At 40.8% G+C, this 24,456-nt stretch overlaps 1 protein-coding gene across 2 annotated transcripts in view; it reads right to left on the bottom strand.

Moving 5' to 3' along the window:
- Positions 1-18,421: 18,421 nt before the first annotated feature.
- Positions 18,422-24,456, bottom strand: part of ift81 (intraflagellar transport 81 homolog) — a 70,152-nt gene continuing 64,117 nt past the window's right edge. For both annotated transcript variants that reach the window (XM_039772145.1, XM_039772146.1), the window contains exons 16-19: positions 22,426-22,497; positions 22,233-22,318; positions 21,899-21,944; positions 18,422-19,088 (exon numbers count right to left, since the gene is read on the bottom strand). In XM_039772145.1, the coding sequence (XP_039628079.1) occupies positions 18,909-19,088; positions 21,899-21,944; positions 22,233-22,318; positions 22,426-22,497 (384 nt within the window). In that variant the 3' untranslated portion in view covers positions 18,422-18,908. The remainder of the gene's footprint in view (positions 19,089-21,898; positions 21,945-22,232; positions 22,319-22,425; positions 22,498-24,456) is intronic.

Here is a 24,456-nt window from a genome sequence, read left to right as displayed (position 1 = left end):
TATTAAGGTCTTCTCTTTTTGTACATCTGATAAGAATACTCCTGTCTCCACGAATGAAGGATTGTTATTTCATTTCTAAGCAGTTAAAACTCATTCAAGCCTGTCAAGTTATACTAGTCACTCACCTTATAATTAGCGAGACAGCAGCTCTGTTACAGAATATGATTTACAAACAGGCTCTGAGGCTAGAGATCTGCACTGGTAGTCGGAAGGTTGCCAGTTCGAATCCTGTAAATGCAAAAAGGGACTCTGCTCTGTTGGGCCCTTAACCTGCAATTGCTCCGTCCTGACGTTAATCTGCATCCAGCCCTCCAACCTGCAGGGAAAAAACATGGGGGTCCGTGGCAGGAAAGGCACTCCAGCCACCATAAAAAACCTCATGCTGTCCCACTCCATCTGAACTGGTGTGGTGCTGAGGTGTCACCCGTTGTATGGCTGCACTCGGGTCCGAATCTGGGATCCTGAGCTTGTTTGTCGTGTGGTGAGTGTGTCAATGCCATGTAACCCTAACCTCTCTCTCTCTCGTACATATGTAAATATTTATTTCGCTATTTATCCATCTCTCTAGCTACATATCTATCTATTTAATGAACTTCACTATAACTCCATGGGGGCTAATACAATTCTATCTATTTAGCTATGAGGTGGCATCAATTATGTAGCAGGTCATTAATTCATAAAAAAAAAAAAACATTTACTGAAACATAATGACCTGACTTACCTTTGTACTTGAACGTCCGATCTCACCTTCAGAGTTAAAAACGTCTAATAATCCTCACGAGCTGGCAGACGTCACGTCACGTCTGCCGCAGAGACATTCACCACACATATAGTAATTAGTAGCTGGCAGCCTCTCAGCCCTGATCTCGTCACAAGCCCACTCCTGCTTAGGGATTCCACTGTTTTCTTTACCCAGATGAGGAGTCTATCCATCCATCCATTAGCCAACCCGCTATATCCTAACTACAGGGTCACGGGGGTCTGTTGGAGCCAACACAGGGCACAAGGCAGGAAACAAACCCTGGGCAGGGTGCCAGCCCACCGCAGTGAGGAGTCTACATCTGTACAACATACAAATCAGATTTGAAGCACATCGCTTAACTCAATTCATATTCTAGTCTCCATGTATATCTTGTATGGATGACCGGATGGCGTTCTTTGCTTTGATTATGTCCTCAGTATAAAGTTTATAGATAGGATCTACATATTGTGGACTATGCTCGGCAGTTTATGCCGGCCAAGACCCCCAAGCCGCCAGATGGATGTGGAGATGCCCCAAATTCCAGCAGGGCATCATGGACTTTGGAGTTTTAATACACAGCCCTGCTGGATAACGTCGGGGTTGCCAGGGGATGCTGCAGGGAGGCACACAGACATCTGGTTTTCCTACAGAAAGAAGAGTTTCGATTTGACCCGGAAGTGCTAGGAAGTCAGATGGACTGCAGGTCAAGGAGCACTGCCGGGTCGTGGATTATAAAAGGACTGGGGGAGCTCCCAGACGGCGAGCTGAGCTGGGTGAGAGGAGGGCTAAGTGTCTGGGAGTCGTTGGATTGGTTTATTGATTATTTATTGAGAATGGTGGAGTGGTGGTGATTTGTGCACTTTATTATTATAATAAATAATAATTGTTGAATTTTTACCTGGTGTTTGGCGTGGAACCTGAGGGTTGAAGGGAGCGGTAGCGCCCCCTACTGCTACAATATCAAGAAGTGACAATTGCACAGTAGGAATCCCTGTTATTCCTCTCTTTTCACGTTGTAACCATCACATCATCATAACCTGGAAAGCAGGGGTCACACACGTGTGCTTGGGAGGCAGTTAAAAGGACCAAATGAAGGTAATTCCACACCGGGCCAGGGGGTGGCGTGATGCACAAATCCTTTCTCTGTCATTCCTGGTGATCAAACACTGGAAATTCTGCCTGATTCCGGAGACAAAAGGTGCCACTTCTGGTTCCGGCTATGAAGACGTCACTTCCTGGCAGACACCCCGGACTACTTCCTGTTTTCAGTCAGTCAATGTTGGACTCAATACTGTTCACAACCCTTCAACTTATTTTGCCTTTTTACAGCCTGGGCTCAACTATAAGGGTGGCTGCCCCAAACCTTTTTCTGTGTGTCGCGGCCATTTACTTCACACAGCGCTACACAAAAATAAACTGAGTGTCACGATTTGGTGTTATACAGGAATATCTAGCACTTGACCTGGGTGGGGTGTTTCTGAGTTCTCAGATTTGGCTTCTGTCCATTTTTAGAATTCTTTATCGTTAACGTGTCGTGTTTTGTTCTTTCAATGCCTCGGATGCCAGTTTGGGTCCTTATTCCCACTATGTTGTGTTCCTGCCATATTTCTAGCCGTAGGAGTCGTGACGAGCTCACAATCAATGAGGTGGGATAAAAGGACACCTCTGGGTTCATTTCTTTATCTCAGGGGTCCTCAATCCCAGTCCTGGAGGGCCGCAGTGGCCGCTGGTTTTTGTTCTAATTATAGAGCAATCCTTTCCAATAATTTAATTTCCTGGCTTGTTACTGCTTTAACTCATATTAATTACCATATCCTCGATTTTCTTCCCTTTTCTAAGGATCTCATCCAAATGATTTGAGGGCTAAAATGGAGGAGTAATTCTCAGTCCTTCACTTTTTTCACTTCACTTTCCTTCCAAGTATTTAATTAATTCCTGATAATTAAATATGATAAATACACACGGAGGTGTAAATGGCAACAAGCTAAAATGGAGAACTGCTGCTCTCTTTTGTCATTTGCATGTTCTTGCTAATTAGAAGCAATTAAGACTAAAATAAGCAATAAGGGTTCAAAATCTTAACAAAGGGGTGGCACGGTGGCGCAGTTGGTAGCGCTGCTGCCTCGCAGTAAGGAGACCCGGATTTGCATGTCCTCCCCGTGTCCACAGTCCAAAGACATGTAGGTTAGCTGTATTGGCAATTCTACATTGTCCCGTGTTTGTGTGCCCTGCTGTGTGCTGGCGCCCTGCCCGGGTTTGTCCCTGTCTTGCTCCCTGTGTTGGCTGAGATTGGTTCCAGTAGACCACCGTGACCCTGTAGTTACGATGGATAAGGGATGGATGGATGGATGGTTATCAATTCTGCATCTTTCTAAGGCTGACAACAAAGTTAAAATCACACCGTTTGAGTTTTCTTAGCCGGTGGACAGAGAAAGGGAACAACTCATCGAATGAAATGGCACAAGAATGAGGCTTTCAAACAGAAATTTGTTGGAGCAAAACGAGGAGCCATCAGAGGTCCCCTGAAGAGGGATTAGGAAGCACCAGAGTAGACAAGTCACAAAGATCACGTCTGTCAGCATAGAGGTGTCCTCTTGGTTCACTGAGCAATCACACGGGCTTGGCAGCGGGGCTATCCTCACCCAAATCCCACCTTCAACGCGGAGAGCTTGATGTCCTTGTACTCAGTCCTTTCAGTCAGATGCTTCGCTCGCAGCAGCTGTTGAGGCACACAATTCACAGGCTGCTCTCAGTGTAAATTGCTTCAGGGCTGAGATGTGCCACGTGAAACTAATGTAACTATTTATAGTAGAAGGATATTGGGTGTGAAAATGGTTTAACTTTAAATGTAACTCAGATACTCAGTCAGGGCAGGATTAGTGGCGAGAGGGGAAAATTGATCCTGCGTTATTAAGCTGGGCCCGTTGGCGAAACCTAAGCCAGCTTGCATGTGAAATTAACTCATGTACAGTAAACTGTGCGGCACATTGGAGAAAACAAAGACTACGATGCCACACTTTATGGACAATGGCATTCCTGACTTGGGCCATACCAGAATTTTCCTCGATGTGTGCCAACCCCTCTAACGTTTACATGAACCTCCCCAACTAATAACGTCTGTCCCTCTTGTGCTAACTACTAGTGATATGTGAAAGTTCACGTACTGTGTGCATTACAACAGATCAATCCACCAGTGCTTGGTCCGTCTCAGCGTGTGTCAGATCATCGTGATGCCCTTTATTGATAGAAAAAATAGCAACGAGTCTAAGTGGTCTGTAGAGCACACAAGGCTAAAAGGAGAGTTGCCAGGAAAGGCAAACCAAAAAAAACAGCAAAAATATTCTGTAATATCAAAAAGAATAGCGAAACACAAGTAAAATATGCATGCATATCTGAAATGAACCACCAGGAACTGTGGGAGATCCTTCAGAAATATTGAGCAGAGGGCACTCGAAGGCATTGATTCTCAGGTGGCCCCGCCTCCATCTACGAGACACGTAACACAAAGAAACCAAACTGAAACAGAATTCACAATATTAACATAAAGAAAAGAATCAAACATGAACAAAAAAAAAAAAAAAGATATAAAACCCTAGCCAGGGGAGGAACCTTGGCTGAAATATAACATCAGTAACCATTCATCCATCCATTATCCAACCCGCTATATCCTAACTACAGGGTCACGGGGGTCCGCTGGAGCCAATCCCAGCCAGCACAGGGAGCAGGGCAGGAAACAAACCTGGGGCAGGGTGCCAACCCACCGCAGGACACACACACTAGGGACAATTTAGGATCGCCAATACACCTAACCTGCATTTCTTTGGACTGTGGGAGGAAACCGGAGCACCCATCAGTAACCAGAATGTCAAAATGTCAGGCACTTGTAAAACGTTTAGAGAACAAACCCACAAAACTGGATGAGGTTTGACAAATCAATAAAATCAAAAATAAATGGTGCGTCACGCAAGAAGACTCTTTCATGGCCCGGTGTAAAGTTTTGCCAAGTCCATATGCGGACAGATGATCCGCTGTGGCAACCCCTAACGGGAGCAGTCGAAAGAAGAAGAAGAAGAAGAAGAAGAATCATAGCAACAAGACGCCGCTGCCTAAGCAACTGTGCTACAAAATGGCAGTAGAAAATAACAATAAAATACTAAATAAGTGTTTAAACAAAATAGAAGTGAAACTGAAAAGACTGACCTTCAAAACCTTGGTAAGAAAACGATTTGCAAACAGGACAGAACAATAACAAAGAGTGAATCACATACTTGAGGACACCATTTATAAGTAAGGGGCAGGCGTACTTTAATAGCAGCACCAGGAAGCACTTGGCGCCTGCTTAGGTAAGTCTACACCAGGCTGAAAGCCATTTGCTTTGCATGTGCTAAACTGAATAAAGATTTGCCTCTCTCTGTGACTCAATTCATGGGCTGAGGCCTAAAGACCGCCTGTGATCATGTCAAATGTGTTTTTCATTTTGGAGCCTCGGCTGACCGTATGGCAGCTCGTGGTGTTCTCTTTAACAGACAGGTAATCCAGGTTAGAAGGACTGGTGAGCGATCCATCTGTCCTCATTAGATAGATAGATAGATAGATAGATAGATAGATAGATAGATAGATAGATAGATAGGAAAGGCACTATATAACAGACAGACAGACAGACAGATATGAAAGGCACTATATAACAGATAGATAGATAGATAGATAGATAGATAGATAGATAGATAGATAGATAGATAGATAGATAGATAACTATATACTAGATAGATAGATACCTTATTAATCCCAAGGGGAAATTCACATACTCCAGCAGCAGCATTATGTTACCTCTCTTGCTCTTCTAATTGCTTGGTCTTGTTTGCACATTGTGTTTGTGTTTATTTCGGGTACCCACCCTCCAAGTTATTTTAAAACAGTAATTATATTCTATTATACTGCCACATCTTTAAAATGCTGCTCCCAGCTTTCCGCCCTTCCAGAACGTCTGTACTGACAACTTACCTCTATAGCCAGGACACAAAGTCCGTAGACCAGGGGTGCCCAACTCCAGTACTGGAGGGCTGCCGTGGCTGCAGGTTTTCATTCTAACCCTTTTCTTAATTAGTGATCTGCTATTTAAGCTCTTTTGAATTAATTTTAATTGACTTGGTTTTTAAGAAATGTTTCCCTGAATTTCTTCATCGTTTCTCTGAATTGCTTCATTTCTTTCCTTAAATGGCACCCAAACAGAAATATGAAATGTGAAGTGAACTGTGAAATGTGAACATTAGAACATTAATGACACATATTTTTAGGAAGTCACTGCGCACTGGAGAGATTCCAAAGGAATGGCAAATATCATCCCATTATATAAAAATGGTGACAGGGCAGATCCAAGCAACTACAGGCCAGTAAGGTTAATGTGCATCACAGGAAAATTAATGGAAGGAATTATTAAGGATAAGATTGAGCAACACATGGCAAGGACAGGAGTTATTCTGAACAGTCAGCATGGGGTCAGAAGAGGGAGGTCGTGTTTTACTAACATGTTGGAATTCTATGAGGAGGCAACAAAAGGATACGATCAAAGTGGAGCTTATGATATTATTTATCTGGACTTTCAGAAAGCATTTGATAAGGTGCCACATGAGAGGTTGGGCATCAAGTTAAAAGAAGTAGGAGTTCAGGGTGATGTTTCTAGATGGGTGCAGAATTGGCTCAAACACAGGAAGCAGAGGGTGATGGTGCGAGGAACCTCATCAGAACTGGCCAATGTTATGATTGGTGACCAGCAGGGGGCAGTGCTAGGGCCGCTGCTATTTTAATATATATAAATGATTTAGATAGGAATATAAGTAACAAGCTGGTTAAGTTTGCAGATGATACCAAGATAGGTGGATTAGCAGATAATTTGGAATCCGTTATATCATTACAGAAGGACTTGGATAGCATACAGGCTTGGGCAGATTTGTGGCAGATGAAATTTAATGTCAGTAAATGTAAAGAATTACACATAGGAAGTAAAAATATTAGGTTTGAAAATCGAGAGTCCACCTTATGAGAAGGATTTAGGAGTCATAGTGGACTCTAAGCTATCGACTTCCTGACAGTGTTCAGAAGACATTAAGAAGGCTAACAGAATGTCAGGTTATATAACACGATCTGTGGAGTACAAGTCCAAGGAGGTTCTGCTCAACCTTTATAATGCACTGGTGAGGCCTCATCTTGAGTACTGTGTGCAGTTTTGGTCTCCAGGCTACAAAAAGGACATAGCAGCACTAGAAAAGGTCCAGAGAAGAGCGACTAGGCTGATTCCAGGTCTACAGGGGTTGAATTATGAGGAAAGAGCTGAGCCTTTACAGTTTGAACAAAAGAAGATTAAGAGATGACATGATTGAAGTGTTTAAAATTATGAAGGGAATTAGTACAGTGGATCGAGACTTGTATTTTAAAATGAGCTCATCAAGAACACGGGGACACAGTTGGAAACTTGTTAAGGGAAATTTCGCACAAACATTAGGACGTTTTTCTTTACACAAAGAACGATAGACACTTGGAATAAGCTACCAAGTAGTGTGGTAGACAGTAAGACGGTAGGGACTTTCAAAACTCGACTTGATGTTTTCTTGGAGGAAACAAGTGGATAGGACTGGCGAGCTTTGTTGGGCTGAATGGCCTGTTCTCGTCTAGATTGTTCTAATGTTCTAAAGTGAGGGAGCCAACAGAAGACCAACTAAGTCAGGGCCTCAAACTCCAACCCGTTGTTTAATGAGGCGCTGAGTCTTGTCGTTAATTAAACTCGTTCTTTAATTCCATGGCTTGTTGCTGCTCTCGTTGTGCAATAGCAGACACGTCCAAAATGGTGGATTTTCTCTTTTCTAAGAGCAGATCAGCATTCCTGAGATCTTCACCTTTCTTTATTTTGAGATGTTGTATGATGGACACCAGTTGTTTTGGCTCATTTTTTATCTCATTATTGTTTTGCTGCTAATTAAAGAATAAGAAACAATTGAGGGGTCTGAGTCTTCAAGAGCAAGTCAAATAAAATTAATTCAAAAGAAGTTAATTAGCAGCAAAAACAGGGCACTCATTAAAAAAAGGGTGAGAATGAAAACCTGCAGCCACTGGAGTTGGGCACCCCTGCCATAGACTCTTGTCACATAGCACTGCCACACAGCTCCAGGATGACCATTTCTTTTCCTCTGACTCTGTTTGTCTATAAATCTCCCTAACATCGACCTGAAGCTCTCACCCCACTACTTTACGTATCCGTTATGGCAGAGGTGTCAGCTCTGATCCTGGAGGGCCACAGTGGCTACAGGTCTTCCTTCCTGCCACTTTTTAAATCAGTGACCGATTTTTCCTTTCCCTTCATTTTAACTGCTGTGTTTGTTTTAACAATGGCTCCACTAAATTGATTATTATTTTTTTTTCTTTAACTGGCAGCCAAACAAGCCATCCTGGTCAGGGTTGGGTACCCTCACTGGAAGTCTTCTCAAAGCATTGGAGGAATCAGAGATCCTGTTAGTGGCAGGGCCCAGAGTGGCACCGTTTGCCTCACATCGAGCCTGGAAAATTGCACATGTGTGACAACAGAAAAACAAACACAGTAAGATGCATTAGGGTAATATGATTACCTTATATATCTTTACACTGGAGTCAGTCGATCTGCAGGGGTTGCAAAGCCAGATGATCACCCGTCCCACGCTGGACTGTCTACCAAACAGAAATCTGCTTCACTGATTCCTTTGTACTTTTTTTTAGCTTTTGTCCTAGAAGATTCGATGCAGTGAGTCTTGTCAACAGCAGGAGGGTCCACAAATTCTTCCAGAATCACAGGGGGCTGCTGAATACTTGGATCAGATGGTAAGGAGCACCACCACATAAAAACAAAAAAGAAAAGCAGAGTTTAATAATGACTGCTAATCTGTTTAGTGTATATTACAATACATACCGTATATACAACAATCTGTGTGAATGAAGTGACACAATAAAAAACAAATTACAAAAGTGGGTTCTTAGGAGGCTGGCACGGTGGCACAGTGGGTAGCGCTGCTGCCTCGCAGTTAGGAGAACTGAGTTTGCATGTTCTCCCCATGTCTGCGTGGGTTTCCTCCCACAGTCCAAAGACATGCAGGTTAGGTGCACTGGTGATTTTAAATTGTCCCTGATGTGTGCTTGGTGTGTGTGTGTGCCCTGTGGTGGGCTGGCGCCCTGCCCAGGGTTTGTTTCCTGCCTTAAGCCCTGTGTTGGCTGGGATTGGCACCAGCAGACCCCTGTGACCCTGTAGTTAGGATACAGCGGGTTGGATAATGGATGGATGGGTTCTTAGGAATTTGTTTTTTTAATAAATGCTCCATGGTGCTAGCTTTGTGTTTCTCTATGGGTCAAGCATTCCAGATTTTAGCACTTCTTTTATGCTGCTCTCTTGTAACAATAAGCAAACCAGTATTACAATAGGCTTCAACTGGCAATGCGAGGGGACAGGCGCTCCAGGGAGCAGATCATTCAGAGTCGGGGGATTGTGTTGATCTAGAAAGGCTCTATATAAGAATTGCTTAATAGCAAACACGTTTTTTTAAAGCAGTATAAATGGAACAAGTCTAAGGCTCGCCACACTGCGATAGAAATGATGGATTCAGAAACAGAATGGGCGGAGGTCTCCTCAAAATTAATTAGTTTCATTATTTCATCTGAAAGATGAAATTACTTCAGGGGCTCATTTATGTGAAAGCGAGGAAGCCTATGAATGTTCAAACACTTCTTATGACAGGCACTAACTTATAATATGAAAAAGAAACCTAGAAAAGTGTATTATTTAATTAGAGATGCCATCTGGCATCGAGTCATCATTCCACACATAGCTGTCATTCTGATGCAGATTTTAAAAAAAGACCAGAAAATGTCCTTCTGATGAGAACACACTGCTGCGTTTCAGGGGGCTAACAATAAAAAATCGAGACGCACAAGGCTCTGGACAGACCCCGATGTTCTACTGTGCACCTCAGTTGATGTTAAGCAAGCTGAAAGTCAAGCTGCCCACTCAACTCTGCTCTGCTCGCTTACTTCGAAACGCTTTGAAATGCCATCAGTTGTTTGGTCCGGTGCCACTTTGAGCCACCGGTATGAGAAACCCCGACAAGAACCCCCCCCCATATGATATACCATTCGACTCATCTCGATCTTTAGTTGTGTGACATGTTGAGGTTTTTGGGGTCCCCTGCATTTTTGTCCCTTTTAGACCCCCACTCCTTTTACCGGAAATTACGATAACGAATAAAACAATAGGTGGCTTCATCACAAATGATCAGGACTTGACGTTGTGCAGTGTCACATCAACTGACCACCTAATGGGACACAAAATTATTTTAGATTGGAGATGGAATCAAAATAAATTCCAGAATCTTTGTTCTAGCACAGGAGTGTCAAACTCTGGACTGGTGGGCTGCAGGATTTCATTCTCACCCTTTTCCTAATCAGTTTTCACTGCTCATCAACTCCTTTTCTCTTCATTTTAATAGCCCCGTTTTTAAGGATTCAGTCATTAAATGGCAGCCAAACAGAAATGAGACGTGAAACGAGCCAACAGACGACCAGCTAAACTGGAACGTCAAACTCCAGCCAGTTTCACTCCAACCAATCCCTTAATAAGAAGCCCATTCTTGCTGTTAATTAAACCCATTATTTAATTCCATGACTTGTTGCTGCTCTCATTCTGCCACAGCACACATTTCGAAAACTGACTTTTTTGTTTTTCCTAAGAGCACCGTCAAAATGATTTGGTGACCCGAGAGGTCAGCCTTACTGAGACCTTCACCTTTCTTTATTTTCAGGTGAGCTGGTCACATGGTGGCTCGGTTTGTGTCTCATTATTGTTTGGCTGCTAATTAAAGAAAAAGAGACAACTAAGGGGCCGGGGTCAAATTAATTAAAATGAAGGCAAAATAAAATAATTAGAAGCAAAAAAAAAAAAAAAGAAGATGGTTAGAATGAAAACCTGCAGCCACTGTGGCCCTCCAGGACCAGACTTGGACACCCGTGATCTAGCAGTACAGACAAACTGCTGTCTTCTGTAGCGCCGGCTGTAGGCTACTGGTCAGTCACTTCGTGACTTCGTGCTCGTTCTGTGTGACTGTCGTCCACTACTTACGCTGGGGATTTCTTCAAGGTCACACTAATTCTTTTGTGAGGTTTAGGTGCCTGTGGTGGGCTGGCTCCCTGCCCGAGGTTTGTTTCCTGCCTTGTGTCCTGTGTTGGGCGGGATTGGCTCCAGCAGACCCCCCATGACCCTGCAGTTAGGATATAGCGGGTTTAGGTGCCATTGAGCACAACAGAAACAAGAAACGACAACTCGGAGGCAGTGAGTGACCAATCATACTGCGTAAAACCCGCACCCCTTGTTTCATCAAGGACTTTAAATTTCTGAATGAAAAGGTTTGGTGATTGTGAATATGATCGTATTTTTAATATCTGACTCCTTACTGGTGGTCCTAGACCTCTAAGAGCTGCTCTCTGAAGGTTCAAAATGGCACACTTCAAACATGAGCATGTGGGGTATTGTTTTAGACTATTTCAAGAACAGTGATTACAAATTAGATTTTACCAGCCCTCTATGGACCTCTATTGGGGGTGAAAAATGGCACATAATGGCTAATACAGTACAACACCCTAGTACTACCACAATCGAGAATGTTAAGACTTTGAACATTGAAACTGTAGAACACATTTTTATATTTTAAATATCTGATGGAGCTATTCTTGTTTATTATTATTGTGCATCTACCTCTCAAACTAAATTGTGAAATTTCTTACGAACACCCTAAGTTAGGAGAGCTAAGGCCAATTCAGACTTTTTATACAGTATGTCAGTCAGTCAGTCATTGTCCAACCTGCTATATCGTAACACAGGGTCACGGTGATCTGCTGGAGCCAATCCCAGCCAGCACAGGGCACAAGGCAGGAAACAAACCCCGGGCAGGACGCCAGCCCACCTCAGGCACATAAACATCACAAAAGAATTAGTGTGACCTTGAAGAAATCCCCAGCATAAGTAGTGGTCACCGCACATACGGGACAATTTAGAATGGCCAATGCACCAAACCTGCATGTCTTTGGACTGTGGGAGGAAACCCACACAGACACGGGGAGAACATGCAAACTCCACACAGGGAGGACCAGGGAAGCGAACCTGGGTCTCCTAACTGCGAGGGAGCAGCTCTACCCACTGCGCCACCGTGCCGCCTATACAGTATGTGTATTTTTAAATATCTTTTTTAATTTAATATTGTAGCATATTATCAGAGAAGGGCGGCACGGTGGCGCAGTGGGTAGCGCTGCTGCCTCGCAGTTAGGAGACCTGGGTTCTCTTCCCGGGTCCTCCCTGCGTGGAGTTTGCATGTTCTCCCCATGTCTGCGTGGGTTTCCTCCCACAGTCCAAAGACATGCAGGTTAGGTGGATTGGCCATCCTAAATTGGCCCTAGTGTGTGCTTGGTGTTTGTGTGTGTCCTGTGGTGGGTTGGCACCCTGCCCAGGATTGGTTCCTGCCTTGTGCCCTTTGTTGGCTGGGATTGGCTCCAGCAGACCCCCGTGACCCTGTGTTTGGATTCAGCGGGTTAGTAAATGGATGGATGGATTATCAGACAATAAAAGTAACTGAGCGGCCGCCCAAGTCCTGTTAACTCAGCATACAGCGATACCTGTAAGACAATCTTTTATCTTGTTTCAAAGGTCCACCACTGACGTTAATCATCCTGACACATTGATTTCTTTACCATATTCCCCATCTTTTTCTTATCACGCCTTAACAACATTACAGCATACAAAGTGGAGGTCATGGTATGGCACTTGAGTAGAATTTGAATAAAATGTAATCAAACTGCAAAGCCAAAGAAGGAGCATTTTATGAGGCCTTCACAATGTAAGAGCAGAGGCCTGTCCATTAGCCTCTACACCGGAACTTAAATATGTGATTACGGCAGAAATAAGAGCAGTAAGCCGTCAGACAAACTGTAAATGATGACATGGAGTTTAATGGGATTAGCAGGGTCAAAAACGTATAAAGTCCAGTTATTTAATACCTAAAATACTGTCGTTTGCCTAATTGATAGCAATGCATCAATAATTGCGTCACCTCTGTCACTAGTCCAGAAATGGGAAAGATGCTTTATGACAGGGGTACCTCAAATAGTCTCTGCAGGTTTTCGCTTTAACCATTTTCTTAATTAGAACCTGTTTATTTACTAGTAACTATTAACTAATAAATGAATATGTCTTTTTGGACTTTGTTTAAAATCATGAACCCTCAATTGCCTATTCTAGTTTTAAACAACTGCATCAGCCCTCAGTCAACAATGAGGTGCAAATGAAAGGAAACAGCAGCTCTCCAGCAAAGAGGCTTCCATTCAAACCCGTGTCTGCCTCATGAAATGAAATTATCTGTCTGAATGCAAAGTTTTGAAATAAATGAAAGAGAAGGGAAGGACCACAAAACACATGGATAACGTTCTCAGAAAAGAAAGAAAGAAAGAACTAATTAAATACCAGGTTTCATTATCTGCTAGGCTTGGTTTCTAATTATGAAACTGCAGCCACTGCGGACCTCCATGACCATAAATGAGTACCCCTGCTTTATAAGACTGAATATGGCAAAAAGAACGAGTTTCTTACATAGCGATTGCAAACTCTTTGTAATACACGCTACAGCATTTGATAAGCCACATAACAGCTATGCTGTCCACTGTCTGTTTTTGATTTAGTAACACAACATATCTGATATTATCAGGCTCTCCTTGGCATTCTTAGCTAGGCTCCAGCACTCCGTACTGCACACTCCCGTATCATTATACCCATCTCATTTCCTTATTCTGTTTGTTTTTCCTTTTCTGAACAGAAGGCTTCCCTACAAGCTACAAAGCAAAAAATGCACACGACTTTAAAGGGATGACCGAGACAAACCCGCAGCCTCCATTTTCCCATAATAGGATGAAGTTCTGTAGGTTTACAACGCGTTTTCTTTTTTTTTTGTCCAGCATAACACTCATATTAATATTTGAGCCGAATGTCGGTTTTATTAAATTTAAAGAGGTGGTGCACCAGTGACTTCAAGGTCTCCATTTTATGGACTTTATCTAACAGTATAAAAAGCATGACATTGTGCAAAATCTGTGACCAGTTATCAAAAAGCCATTATTTAAGCAAAAAATAAAATACAACAATCAATGTGGTAAAGACAATCTAGTTGAATATGCCACGGCACGACTTAGTGACCAAACGCCATCGTACCCAAGGTGTGTTAGCCTTCCAGCACAGCACTTCGGCACAAAGCATTCAGAAGCATTTATTTTCTGTGTTTCACGTTCTTTAATCCACCATGACAACTGATGTCATTTAAAGCCTTTGTTGCCCCAAAGCCATTTTTACACCCCATCACAACACTAAAATAGAGGCTCGCATTGAGAAGATTTGAGATCACCTACAATAAGCACGTCTTTTTTCTTTCTCTTTTTTCCTAGACGTGCTGAGGTTTTTTGTCCTACTGCTATCCTACAGCTACAGCACCAGAGGCCGCATCCAACTCCAAAATTGGCAAGGCACATCTGTCCAAGGTCATATCTGTTGTTTCCAGAAATAACGCAGACCATCACAGGAGGGGCACTTTGTTGACTCTTATCTTTAGACACACACACTGAGAGCCGAATTCTTAAAATTGTGTCAGAATGGAAGTTGGGGATTTGCTTAATGCTGATTGGACACTGGAAAGAAAAAGAAATTGCCTACTAAAGTACATGATCTTTGCATCACTGCTTATTTTACAAAAGTTATTAAAAGTAACTGGGAATGCACTGAGCTGAAATTTATTATATTGCTCTGCCAGATTTTGCAAACATGAAATATTACTAGAAAGCGCACCTTCTAAAATCTTGGCTCACTTGCCATGCTGTTTACTCTGCCAGCCTTTTATTGAACCTTTTAATTTTTAACAAATGGATGAAGCAGCATTTGTTTCATATAGCGCCATTCATGCAGGACACGATCTCAAAATAAAAAAGATGTAACAGCTGAAATGTGAGATGTTTATTCCAGGCTGCAAATGGCTAAGCCACTGGGCTGTGAAACTGAAGGTTCCTGGTTCACTCACCAGCTGACCAAGTCAAATAGGCTACACCTGCTGGAGCTGTGGAAAGCACATGTGCTACACCTGTAAAACAAACTGTGGTGACATTCACTATGGACAAAGTGCAATTTAAAATAGGGTTGCTTACTTTTGAACCATTGCAAAAAAGAGAACTTAAACTGTAATTCTGCTGTCAATACACTGACAAATTTGAAATGATTTTACATATAAAGATCAGAGCTTGAAGTGTGCCGGTAATCACTGGCACGGAGCATTGACACTTGTGAATTTTTCGATAATAATAATTCTGAACATTGACAACACCTTAACATCACAACTGCCGAGTCCTCCCTCTGGCCAGAAAGAAGCATGTGTGTGTGGCACCCAGGTTGCCTTCAACTGGCATTACCAAGAGCGACAATGGACTGGGCAATGAGGACACACATACACACGGAGTAAGAGGTAGCGAAAATGTGCTTTTGCTTTTATTGCAACAAATCAAACAATAAAGTATTCCAAAACAAAAGTAAGGGGCAATGTGGTCTTCATAAAAAAAAAAAAATAACCCTCAATAAAAAACAAAAATCAACCATAACAATGTCCAATGTCTCAAACGGAAATCTCAACTGCTTACTTGTTATGGTCTCCTCGGCAACAGAGATGTCCTCCATCAGGTGCAGTCAACTCTTTATTCCAGTGCGCGTTCCTGGTGCCATCATTCACCATCTGTTCAGACCCCATAAGCCCCACTCCTCTCTCTCTCTGCCTTGTGTGGGAGCCCACTTGAAGCGGTTGGTCGCTAAGGCACCTTAAGCACTCAGCAGGAGCGACTGCTTTCTCCTCTCGTGGGTCACAGTTCCATCCTCCTTCCTCCTCTCGTCTGTAGCAGCACCGGCTCAGCCACGATTCTGACTCCTGTTATTTCCTACTCATGGTTCCCTTTATACTTGAGTGGCCTCAGGTTCCTTAACTATGAACCTGAGAGCGCTAATGAGGAAATCGGCTGAACCATCCACATCTGCATGAACACACAGGCTCTGAAAATTCTCTTATCATTAACCTGGGACTACATGTCGACAATATGCCTTCCCAGAGCCTTAAAAATTCACATCTATAAATTTATAATTCAGACCTCTATCTCACTTCACCACACTGTGATTATTTGTACTTCTGTCTCTGCTCTTTCGGACAGTTTTTTGGGACTTGTTAGCTTTGTGCTGTATTGCACATTTATCTGAGCGAACGGTCTCATGGTCTGGAACTCATGCAGATTTTGTTTTTTCTGTCCTCTCTGCCTGTCGGACTTTACTTTTATTCTATGTTAATGAGTTTTGTCTTATTTTCCTTATTTGTCTTTTTTCTCTTTCTTCATCATGTAAAGCACTTTGAGCTACATTATTTGTATGAAAATGTGCAATGGAAATAAATGTTGTTGTTATTTTGTCTTCTTTGAACAATTATTCTCTTTTCTCAAAGTTTTCATTGCCCTTTTGATTACAAGTCAGAATTTTTGGTTTCTCTCCCTTGTAAGGCATTTTTTTTTTAAAATTCGGGATTTTTGTTTGCATTTTTGAACTTTAAAAGCCTACGTTCAATTTATAGGGTTGTGTAGGCCGAAGCCTACTGGTTGCATTTAGGGGACTGGCTGGTTTGGGTGAGCCTTTTTTGGGCTAGGTAGTGAAGGCTTATTTTGGAGGCCTCTTAACACATTGACAGTGTCTGGAAATCCAAATCAAGGCAGATTTCCTATTGAGACATTAGTCGGTACGAATGCCTGCTTATTACTGGTGCGTCTTTTATCAAACATAAAGTGTGAAGTAAAACAATAAAATAAGGTAAAACTACTGTAAATGCAGCAATCTGCACTTCATCGTCTACACTATAAATCAGTGAAGCATGAAGGATATCACTTAAAAGTACAAAAAAAGTCTATGGTAGATTTCTACAGCTATTGTTATCATTTATCTTTCAATACATACATCAACAAATCTAAATGCAAATATTTCACACTGAATGCATCAAATTACTTTTAATCAGTCATATAACATGCACTATATACTGTCTGAATTAAAAAACAGGGCATTTAAATAAAAAAACTCTAAGAATTATTTTCAAATATTGTTGAATGCAGTGGAACAGTACCTTCTTATCTATTAGTTGACTCGGTTCCTCTTTCTACATAAACGAGGTTGTCCCAGAGACACAGCTTGCATTTGTTTAGCTTTCCTAGATTAGTCAAATTATGCAAAAAAAACACCACCACAGATATTTTAATGCTGGTAGCTGGAAGTGAATGAGAGATGAGAAATCTGCTCAGTGTCTGCCTCGAATCTTACTTGATTCTATCTATCTATCTATCTATCTATCTATCTATCCCTAATGTTTCACTCTATATAAAATTAAAAATGGTCTTTTGAAACTTGCTTTTCTTTTTATTGCTGTAGGCAGCAGTTTAGGACATCCCATCAAATTTGAGATATCCCACTAATAGGGATATGAATGATAACCGCAGACTTTATGTGCCAGGCTGGGCCCAGAGGTCCTCCAGAGGTCCCCCCTGCTCACCACACCAATTACTTGTGTTCTTGCCAGAAACTTCGTTTTGTTTGTGTTTTCAATCCATTAATATGACAAGATGTAACTGCTCAGCCCCTAAGTACAATCGGAAAGAACAAATGTGTGGGCTGTCTCATCAACACTCTGAATTATGTAAGGTAGGTTCTTTGTGTTATTTGCCTTATCTGTAGAATATGCTTCTCTTCATGAAAATTTTGAAGAATGGAAAAAAAAGCCATGCTATGTTACAGCTTAATGAAAAGTACTAAAACACTAAGGTCAGATTTTACCTGAATATCTGTAAAACAGGTCTTCAGCTCCTGGATTGCTACTGTGGCTGCAGGTTTTCATTCTAGCCTAGTACTTATTTAGTGACTGCTTTTTGCTGCTAATTAACTTTTTTTTCCTTTAACTTTAATTAACTTGTTTTTTTAGATTCATTCCTCTGAATCGCTTAATTTTTTCCTTAAATGGCATAGAGCCAAACAGAAATGAGACATGATGTTAGTAAGCCAAGAGATGACCAGCTAAGTAGGAGGCCTCCAACTCTAACCAGTGTCTCAATGAGATGACAATTCTTGTTGTTAATTAAAACCATTATTTCATTTCATGGCCTGTTGATGCTCTCATTCATCCACAGTAGATATTTCAAAAACTGCTTTTTTTCTCTTCTCTGTGTGAATGCTGTGAAAATGTTCTGTGGACCCGAGTGGATCAACATTACTGAAACCTTCACCTTTCTTTATTTTCAGATACTGTGTGATGGACACATGTTAGCTGGTCACGTGTTGGCTCAATTTGTATCTCAGTATTATTGGACTGCCAATTAAGAAAAACAAGAATAATTAAGCGGGTTTGAGTATTAAATACCAAGGCAACTAACATGAAAGGAAAAGAAGTTAATAAGCAGCTATAACTGGTCACTAGTTAAGAAAAAGCTTAGAATGAAAACCTGCAGCCACTGTAGTGCAGTGCTTCAGGTCTGGAGTTGGAGACCCCTGCTGCAAAGACAAACCACAATCTGTATACCTAAAACATCGATAGGAGATTTAATTAAACCAATATAACGTCCTATATGAACTGAATGATGAAGTTAAAACAAAGCATTATACAAAAAGGAAACTCAACATTTAGTCATTAATTAATTCATTTTCCAGAACACTTGAGCAAATGGAGGGGCTAAAGGGAAAGTAAATCAAGTACACACATTTGAGGAGACATATTAATAAGAATGTAACACTATACATATGTAGAAGGAATACTTTCATTATATCACACAATGTACAGTTTATATTTTAATTTGTGGCTTAAAGTTCATCATACATACACATGAAAATAATTAAAACAAAACTTCACCATAGAATTAAGCAGAAAATAAAGACTAACTATACTGCAACAAACATAAAGCAGACATGAATTTACAATGTGGCAATAAGAGAATTACAAAACATTTTCTGTGACTGCATTATATTTTGAGGGATAAAGCCGTCTCCCACGTGTGAGATAACCCAGAACTTTTACAGGACCAGCCTGTCTTCCCCACCACCCTGGATAACCAGTCCTATAGACGCTTGGTTTTGCTTCATGAAGCACTGCTTCTTGCACTCCATCAGCTGCTCCAAGTCACGCCACATTTTCACCTGTTTCATATTTGGGCCATGACTCTCTCGCACCTCTTTCTGCTTCTCACGCAGTTTCTACAAAGACAAAAACAAAATCAGAGCAAGTAGCACGCGTTAATTTTATTTAATTAAGCAAGTGGCATCAAAAAGCACTTGCAAGATGCTTAGGAAAAAGAAAGCCCTTATACAATGGGTGATCAGAGGGTTGAAGGATAAACCTGAAAGGGCTATTCTATGGTGCTGACTTTTGAAGTGGCCAAAGATGAGCTCTAAAATATGTCAGTTACAAGTTTCTAGGATTTGTGATTTATAGGGAATGTTTCTTATTTGGGAATCAAGTCAAAATTGAGACCAAAAAAAAAAAATCAACTGTGGTCAATAAATTTCAAAGGCTAGAGAACAATATTAAGAGTTTAATTTTAGCCCATTCCACATGCACAAGTCCTAGCATGCTTTTCATAACACGGGCAGGAGACCAGATGTGTCAAGATGTCTTTGGAGGATGACGCAATCTGGCATACAGTATTGACAAAAGAAAAAGCCGTTGCCATCGTGCAGGAAATCTCAATCTGAACAACTACACTGGTGGGATTTGCTATGCCAATGATAGATACATTTGAGTGGCACAAAAATTTGTTGTGAAAGTTAAAAGAAGCGCGTTAAGTGTTCAAGTGGATTATTTTGAAAAACAAAACTGGTTGTTTTACTGGTGTTCTATATAACAGGTCAGACACAAACCTTTTTTGATCAGTCCTCTTAAATATCAAGAATGAGGGTAAATCAAAAATCTACAGGCAATTCGAAAATCCCTCAGTAATCACAATGAATAGAAGTTGACACAATACAACTCGTCCATGATGGTTTATGGGTAGTACAAAGACAAACAGTGCAGCGCACTGCTGTTAGCCTAGATGAAGCCAACGTTGAATGAACATGGACTCTCCACTGTGGGATTACACCATTTGTTGAACAAAGCGCTGTAGTGAGATTTCTTTGGGCAGAGAGAGTGAAATCTGCTGAAATTCACAGAATGATGTTGGCTTGTGCAGATCAGTAACCTGTTTGGGTAGCCATCTTGCACAAATTTTATGGTACCATAAGTCACCAGGCACTATAACGTGCAGATCCCATAGCCGATATGACAAATGTACATCAGTAGCAGGCAACATAATTTGTTGAAGGCATTCACCATGTTGACGTGAGCTTGTCTGAGCAATGCTGATGGTTGGCCCGGTTTGAGCTTCATCTGTTATGCTTAGTCCTCCTGCTTTGGACCTTTCGACCCATCCATAATATTTTTACTTCCATACTAAGCCAACATCCTTCTGTGAATTTCAGCACGTTTCACTCTCTCTGTCCAATGAAATAACACTGCAGCACGCTGTTCAATAAATGGTGCAATCCCACAGCGGAGCGTCCATGTTCATTTTACTTTGGCTTCAACTAGACTAATGGCAGAGTGCTGCACTGTGTGTGTTCAGAATAATCAAAAGCCATTGTGAATGTGTTGTATTGTGTCAAATTTTCTCCATTGTGGTTATCATGTAATTTTCAAATTGTCTTATATATCCCTTGTCTTTCTCGTATATGAAGTACAGGGAAAGTATTGGAATCATTCAAAAATTCAACTCAAAATTCAAAAACGAGTCCGAAAATACAATTTTTGAAATCATATTTGTATGTCTGTCTGTGTGAGTGCAAACACGATAACTTGAGTACACAACGAAAACTTGCATACAAGTATCAGGTACAAAATGTAGATTTGAGCTATTTCCACTAACCGGAAGTGGCTCTTTACCTTTTATTCATGCAGCTGCAGAGTCCGATTTATACAACTTTACTTTTATAATAATTGTTCAATATATTATTCACTTGATTTGATTTGTTGTTGATGGCTCTTTAATGTACATGATATAAAAATATAATAATTGTTTTGCAGTTTACTCCTCAAATATGCATCCCCATATCTGTGTATACGAGAAAGTCAAGGGGAGACCACTCCCGATTTTTTTTATTTACCCTTGTATAAATACATCTATTTTCTTTTTGAAGTGATTATTGTTTGAAATAATGCAATGTACAATTAACACACTGTATAGCAAGAACTCTATAGTGACAACAAATACAATCATATACTGTACAATCATGACATTTCTCAAAAAAATACAAAACTACAACGTTTCTGCATGTTTCTAGAAGCAGTTGCACATTTCATCTAAGACAATGGCAAATGGCGTAAACAATTCAGAAAAGTCCACATTTGCATTTCCAGAAGTGGTTGAGGAAATACTTATACATGAAGCAACATGAAGTATTTATGTTACACTTCAAAGCACAAAATAAAAATGTCCTGTGTTGATAAGCGAGCCAAATATCAATAGGAAACTGGGAAATCCCTGCATGCACTGATCCTGGAATTGATATGAAGATACTTTTAGCTCTGGCAGTACATTGGAATAACCACATAGAAGGCTGGACTCCTAGAGATCAAATTATCATCTGCTTACCTCATTCATCTTCTATGGCTGAGAAAAGGGTTGACATTTTTTGTAATTTATTACTACAGGCAGGTTGCCTTATATACATCTTACATTAACGGCTGGCATGCTTTGTCATGTCTAAATTACAGTTCCTTTTCCAAATGGTTTAGCGAGAATGCACTGTTGTGTTCAGGCTCAGGTCTTTCCAAGCAGATCATATTCTTCCCAAAGGGAAGCCGAGTGCAGAAAGGCTGGTGCTATCATTTTTCAGAGGATCAGTTACAGAAATCAACAACAATTGAACTGCCCTTTATGGCCATTCTAACCTTACATGAGATAACACAGTCTGTGCAATTTCATGATCCGTTATCCTGTACAAGTCGAATCTGGGAATGTTCACCTTACCTTTCCTAAATTCTCTTGCTCAAGAATATTCCTTGTGTATTGCTCCCTACAAGGAAAAGTAACAGAGTCGATGTTATTTGCAAAATATTACCAGGAACATGTCGCTACTATAAACTGTAAGCAGACAATAGTTCTCTAGCAGGCTAAATCGACAGAGGAGACTGATAGATTACTACAGAATCCTAATGGTTTCATTTTACTAAGTGCAATCTTGACATAAACAAAATAACTTGCTCTTCATGATAAGATGGATGACCCAACACAATTGATCTACACATCAAAACTTTATTTACAACTGTTCAACACACAAAGTAAGCGAGATTGCAAAGCCTACCTAATAGCTCTTCTTCTGTCCTGAGGTTCTGCCGACACGTAAAGTTTGGTTTCATCTGCAGCCCTCTGAATTTGCATTTCAATGACCTTCCAGATAAAAGAACAGGAATGTAGCCATGTCAGGACGCTGGATTTACCATACACTGGGAACACCTTTCTGTATAAAGGCTTGTTAATATTTCATCTTTACTTACGGCTTTCATGCAGTCGATGTAATGGTATCTGCTTTCCTCTTGAATATTTTCTTCTCTAAGAGCTCGCACCTCCTGTAAACATACAAAATAAAGTGTACTGGAATATAACTGATGAAAATGCAAAGTAATACAAATAATTCTTTATGTTTATTTCCCCTTTCGAAAATTTGTTCTTCAGCCATTTCTTTAATGCAAAGTATTGTGTCCTAATGTTAAAATATAATTAATCAGGTTAATGAGTGTTGTTGAAAGTTTGTGAAATGTATTGTTTTTAGTCGTACAAGAAAGTGATTATTACATTAGGTAGGTCACTTGCTCTTTCTGTATTTTAGGGAGACATAACAATTAGAAGTTATTAAGAAGCAGACTACCATGTTAAGTCAGTCTGAAACACAATGAACATTTTTCTTCCACCATTAAATTCAATGGGACTTAAAAGATAAAATCCCAAGATGGTATATGTTGGCTTGGCTTGGCCTATGGGTCAAGGGCAGGCTAACCTTTCCAAGAAAACAAGTAAAAAATGTGATGCTACTAAGATGGCCTGCGCAGCTCTACAAATAATAGAGTCACATGGGCTGTAAACACAGCGTTGGTAGAGGCTGAAACAAAGGTCACCACCCACCATCAAGCTTCCTACGCCCTCACAGAAAAGCAAAGGAATAGGACTGAAAGGGCAGGAGGATTTCATCTGGGTATGTCAAATTGTCAAGTGAAAAAAGTGTGGGAGATGTATGACCCCAAACCTTTAGAACTAAGAGTAACTTTATACTTTAGTTTCAAAAGAGATGGATATGGAAGAATGCATGCAGACAAATATCAGACTGAATTACTTGGTAACTGAAATTCTGTTGCAGTTTTTGAACTGATGAGAAGTGGGAATGGTAGGTTTGGTTTAAATGATTGTTCATACTTTAAGCAAAGCCTCAAAGACAAATCTGTCATGGCACTGTATGACCAAATCAGTTTAGCTAAGTCTTCCTCATTAAAATAAGTTATTTGTTTTGATGTTACTGATACGTAAACATTATGATGGAAAGAGTCTTCCTGGCTCTTTCATGAGGCGGATTATTCAGCCCTCACTACTGACTTCTATACAAGAGTTATTTAACATGTAAAGACTACATTTGAGAAATCTACCCGTCTGTCCATCCATCTTTTTTAGACATTCCTTACAGGGCTGAATGAGACCAGAGCTGATCCTTGAATACTTTAGTTGCAATATCAGTCCTTTACATGCAAATGACATATTAAGTGGAATTGCTGCTAGTAACCAAACCAAGACCTTGACACAGTGAAGCCGCAATAATAATCGATACACCATTGTGTCTTCCTCAGCATCACTATGGCAAATTTTGGTATTTTTCAAGTTGAAGTTACAGTCATATGAAAAAGTCTGGAAACCCCTCTTAATTTTTTGGATTTTTGTTTCTCATTTGCTGAGCTTTCAAACTTCCTTTTAATATACGACATGACTTATAGAAACAGTAGTATTTCAACAGTGACATTAAGTTTACTGGATTAACAGAAAATATGTAATTTGCATCATAACAAAATTAGACAGGTGCATAAATGTGGGCACCACAACAGAGATATGACATCAATACTTAGTTGAGCCTCCTTTTGCTCATTTGAGCCTCTAGACGCTGTCCTCCTATAGCCTCTAATTAGAGTCTGGATTCTGGATGGAGGTATTTCTGACCATTCTTCATACCAAATCTCTCCAGTTCAGTTCAATTTGATGGACAGCCTGCTTCAAATCATCCCATAGATTTTTGGTGATATTTAAGTCAGGGGACTGTGACGGCCATTCCAGAACATTGTACTTCTCCCTCTGCATGAATGCCTTTGTAGATTTCTAACTGTGTTTTGGGTCATTGTCTTGTTGGAATATCCAACACCTGCGTAACTTCAACTTTGTGACTGATGCTTGAACGTTATCCTGAAGACTTTGTTGATATTGGGTTGAATTCATCCGACCCTCGACTTTAACAAGGGCCCCAGTCCCTGAACTAGCCACACAGCCCCACA

Source organism: Polypterus senegalus, chromosome 12, assembly GCF_016835505.1.
Source record: "Polypterus senegalus isolate Bchr_013 chromosome 12, ASM1683550v1, whole genome shotgun sequence".
Classification (NCBI taxonomy): domain Eukaryota; kingdom Metazoa; phylum Chordata; class Cladistia; order Polypteriformes; family Polypteridae; genus Polypterus; species Polypterus senegalus.
This window is presented reverse-complemented; position numbering and strand designations above follow the sequence as displayed.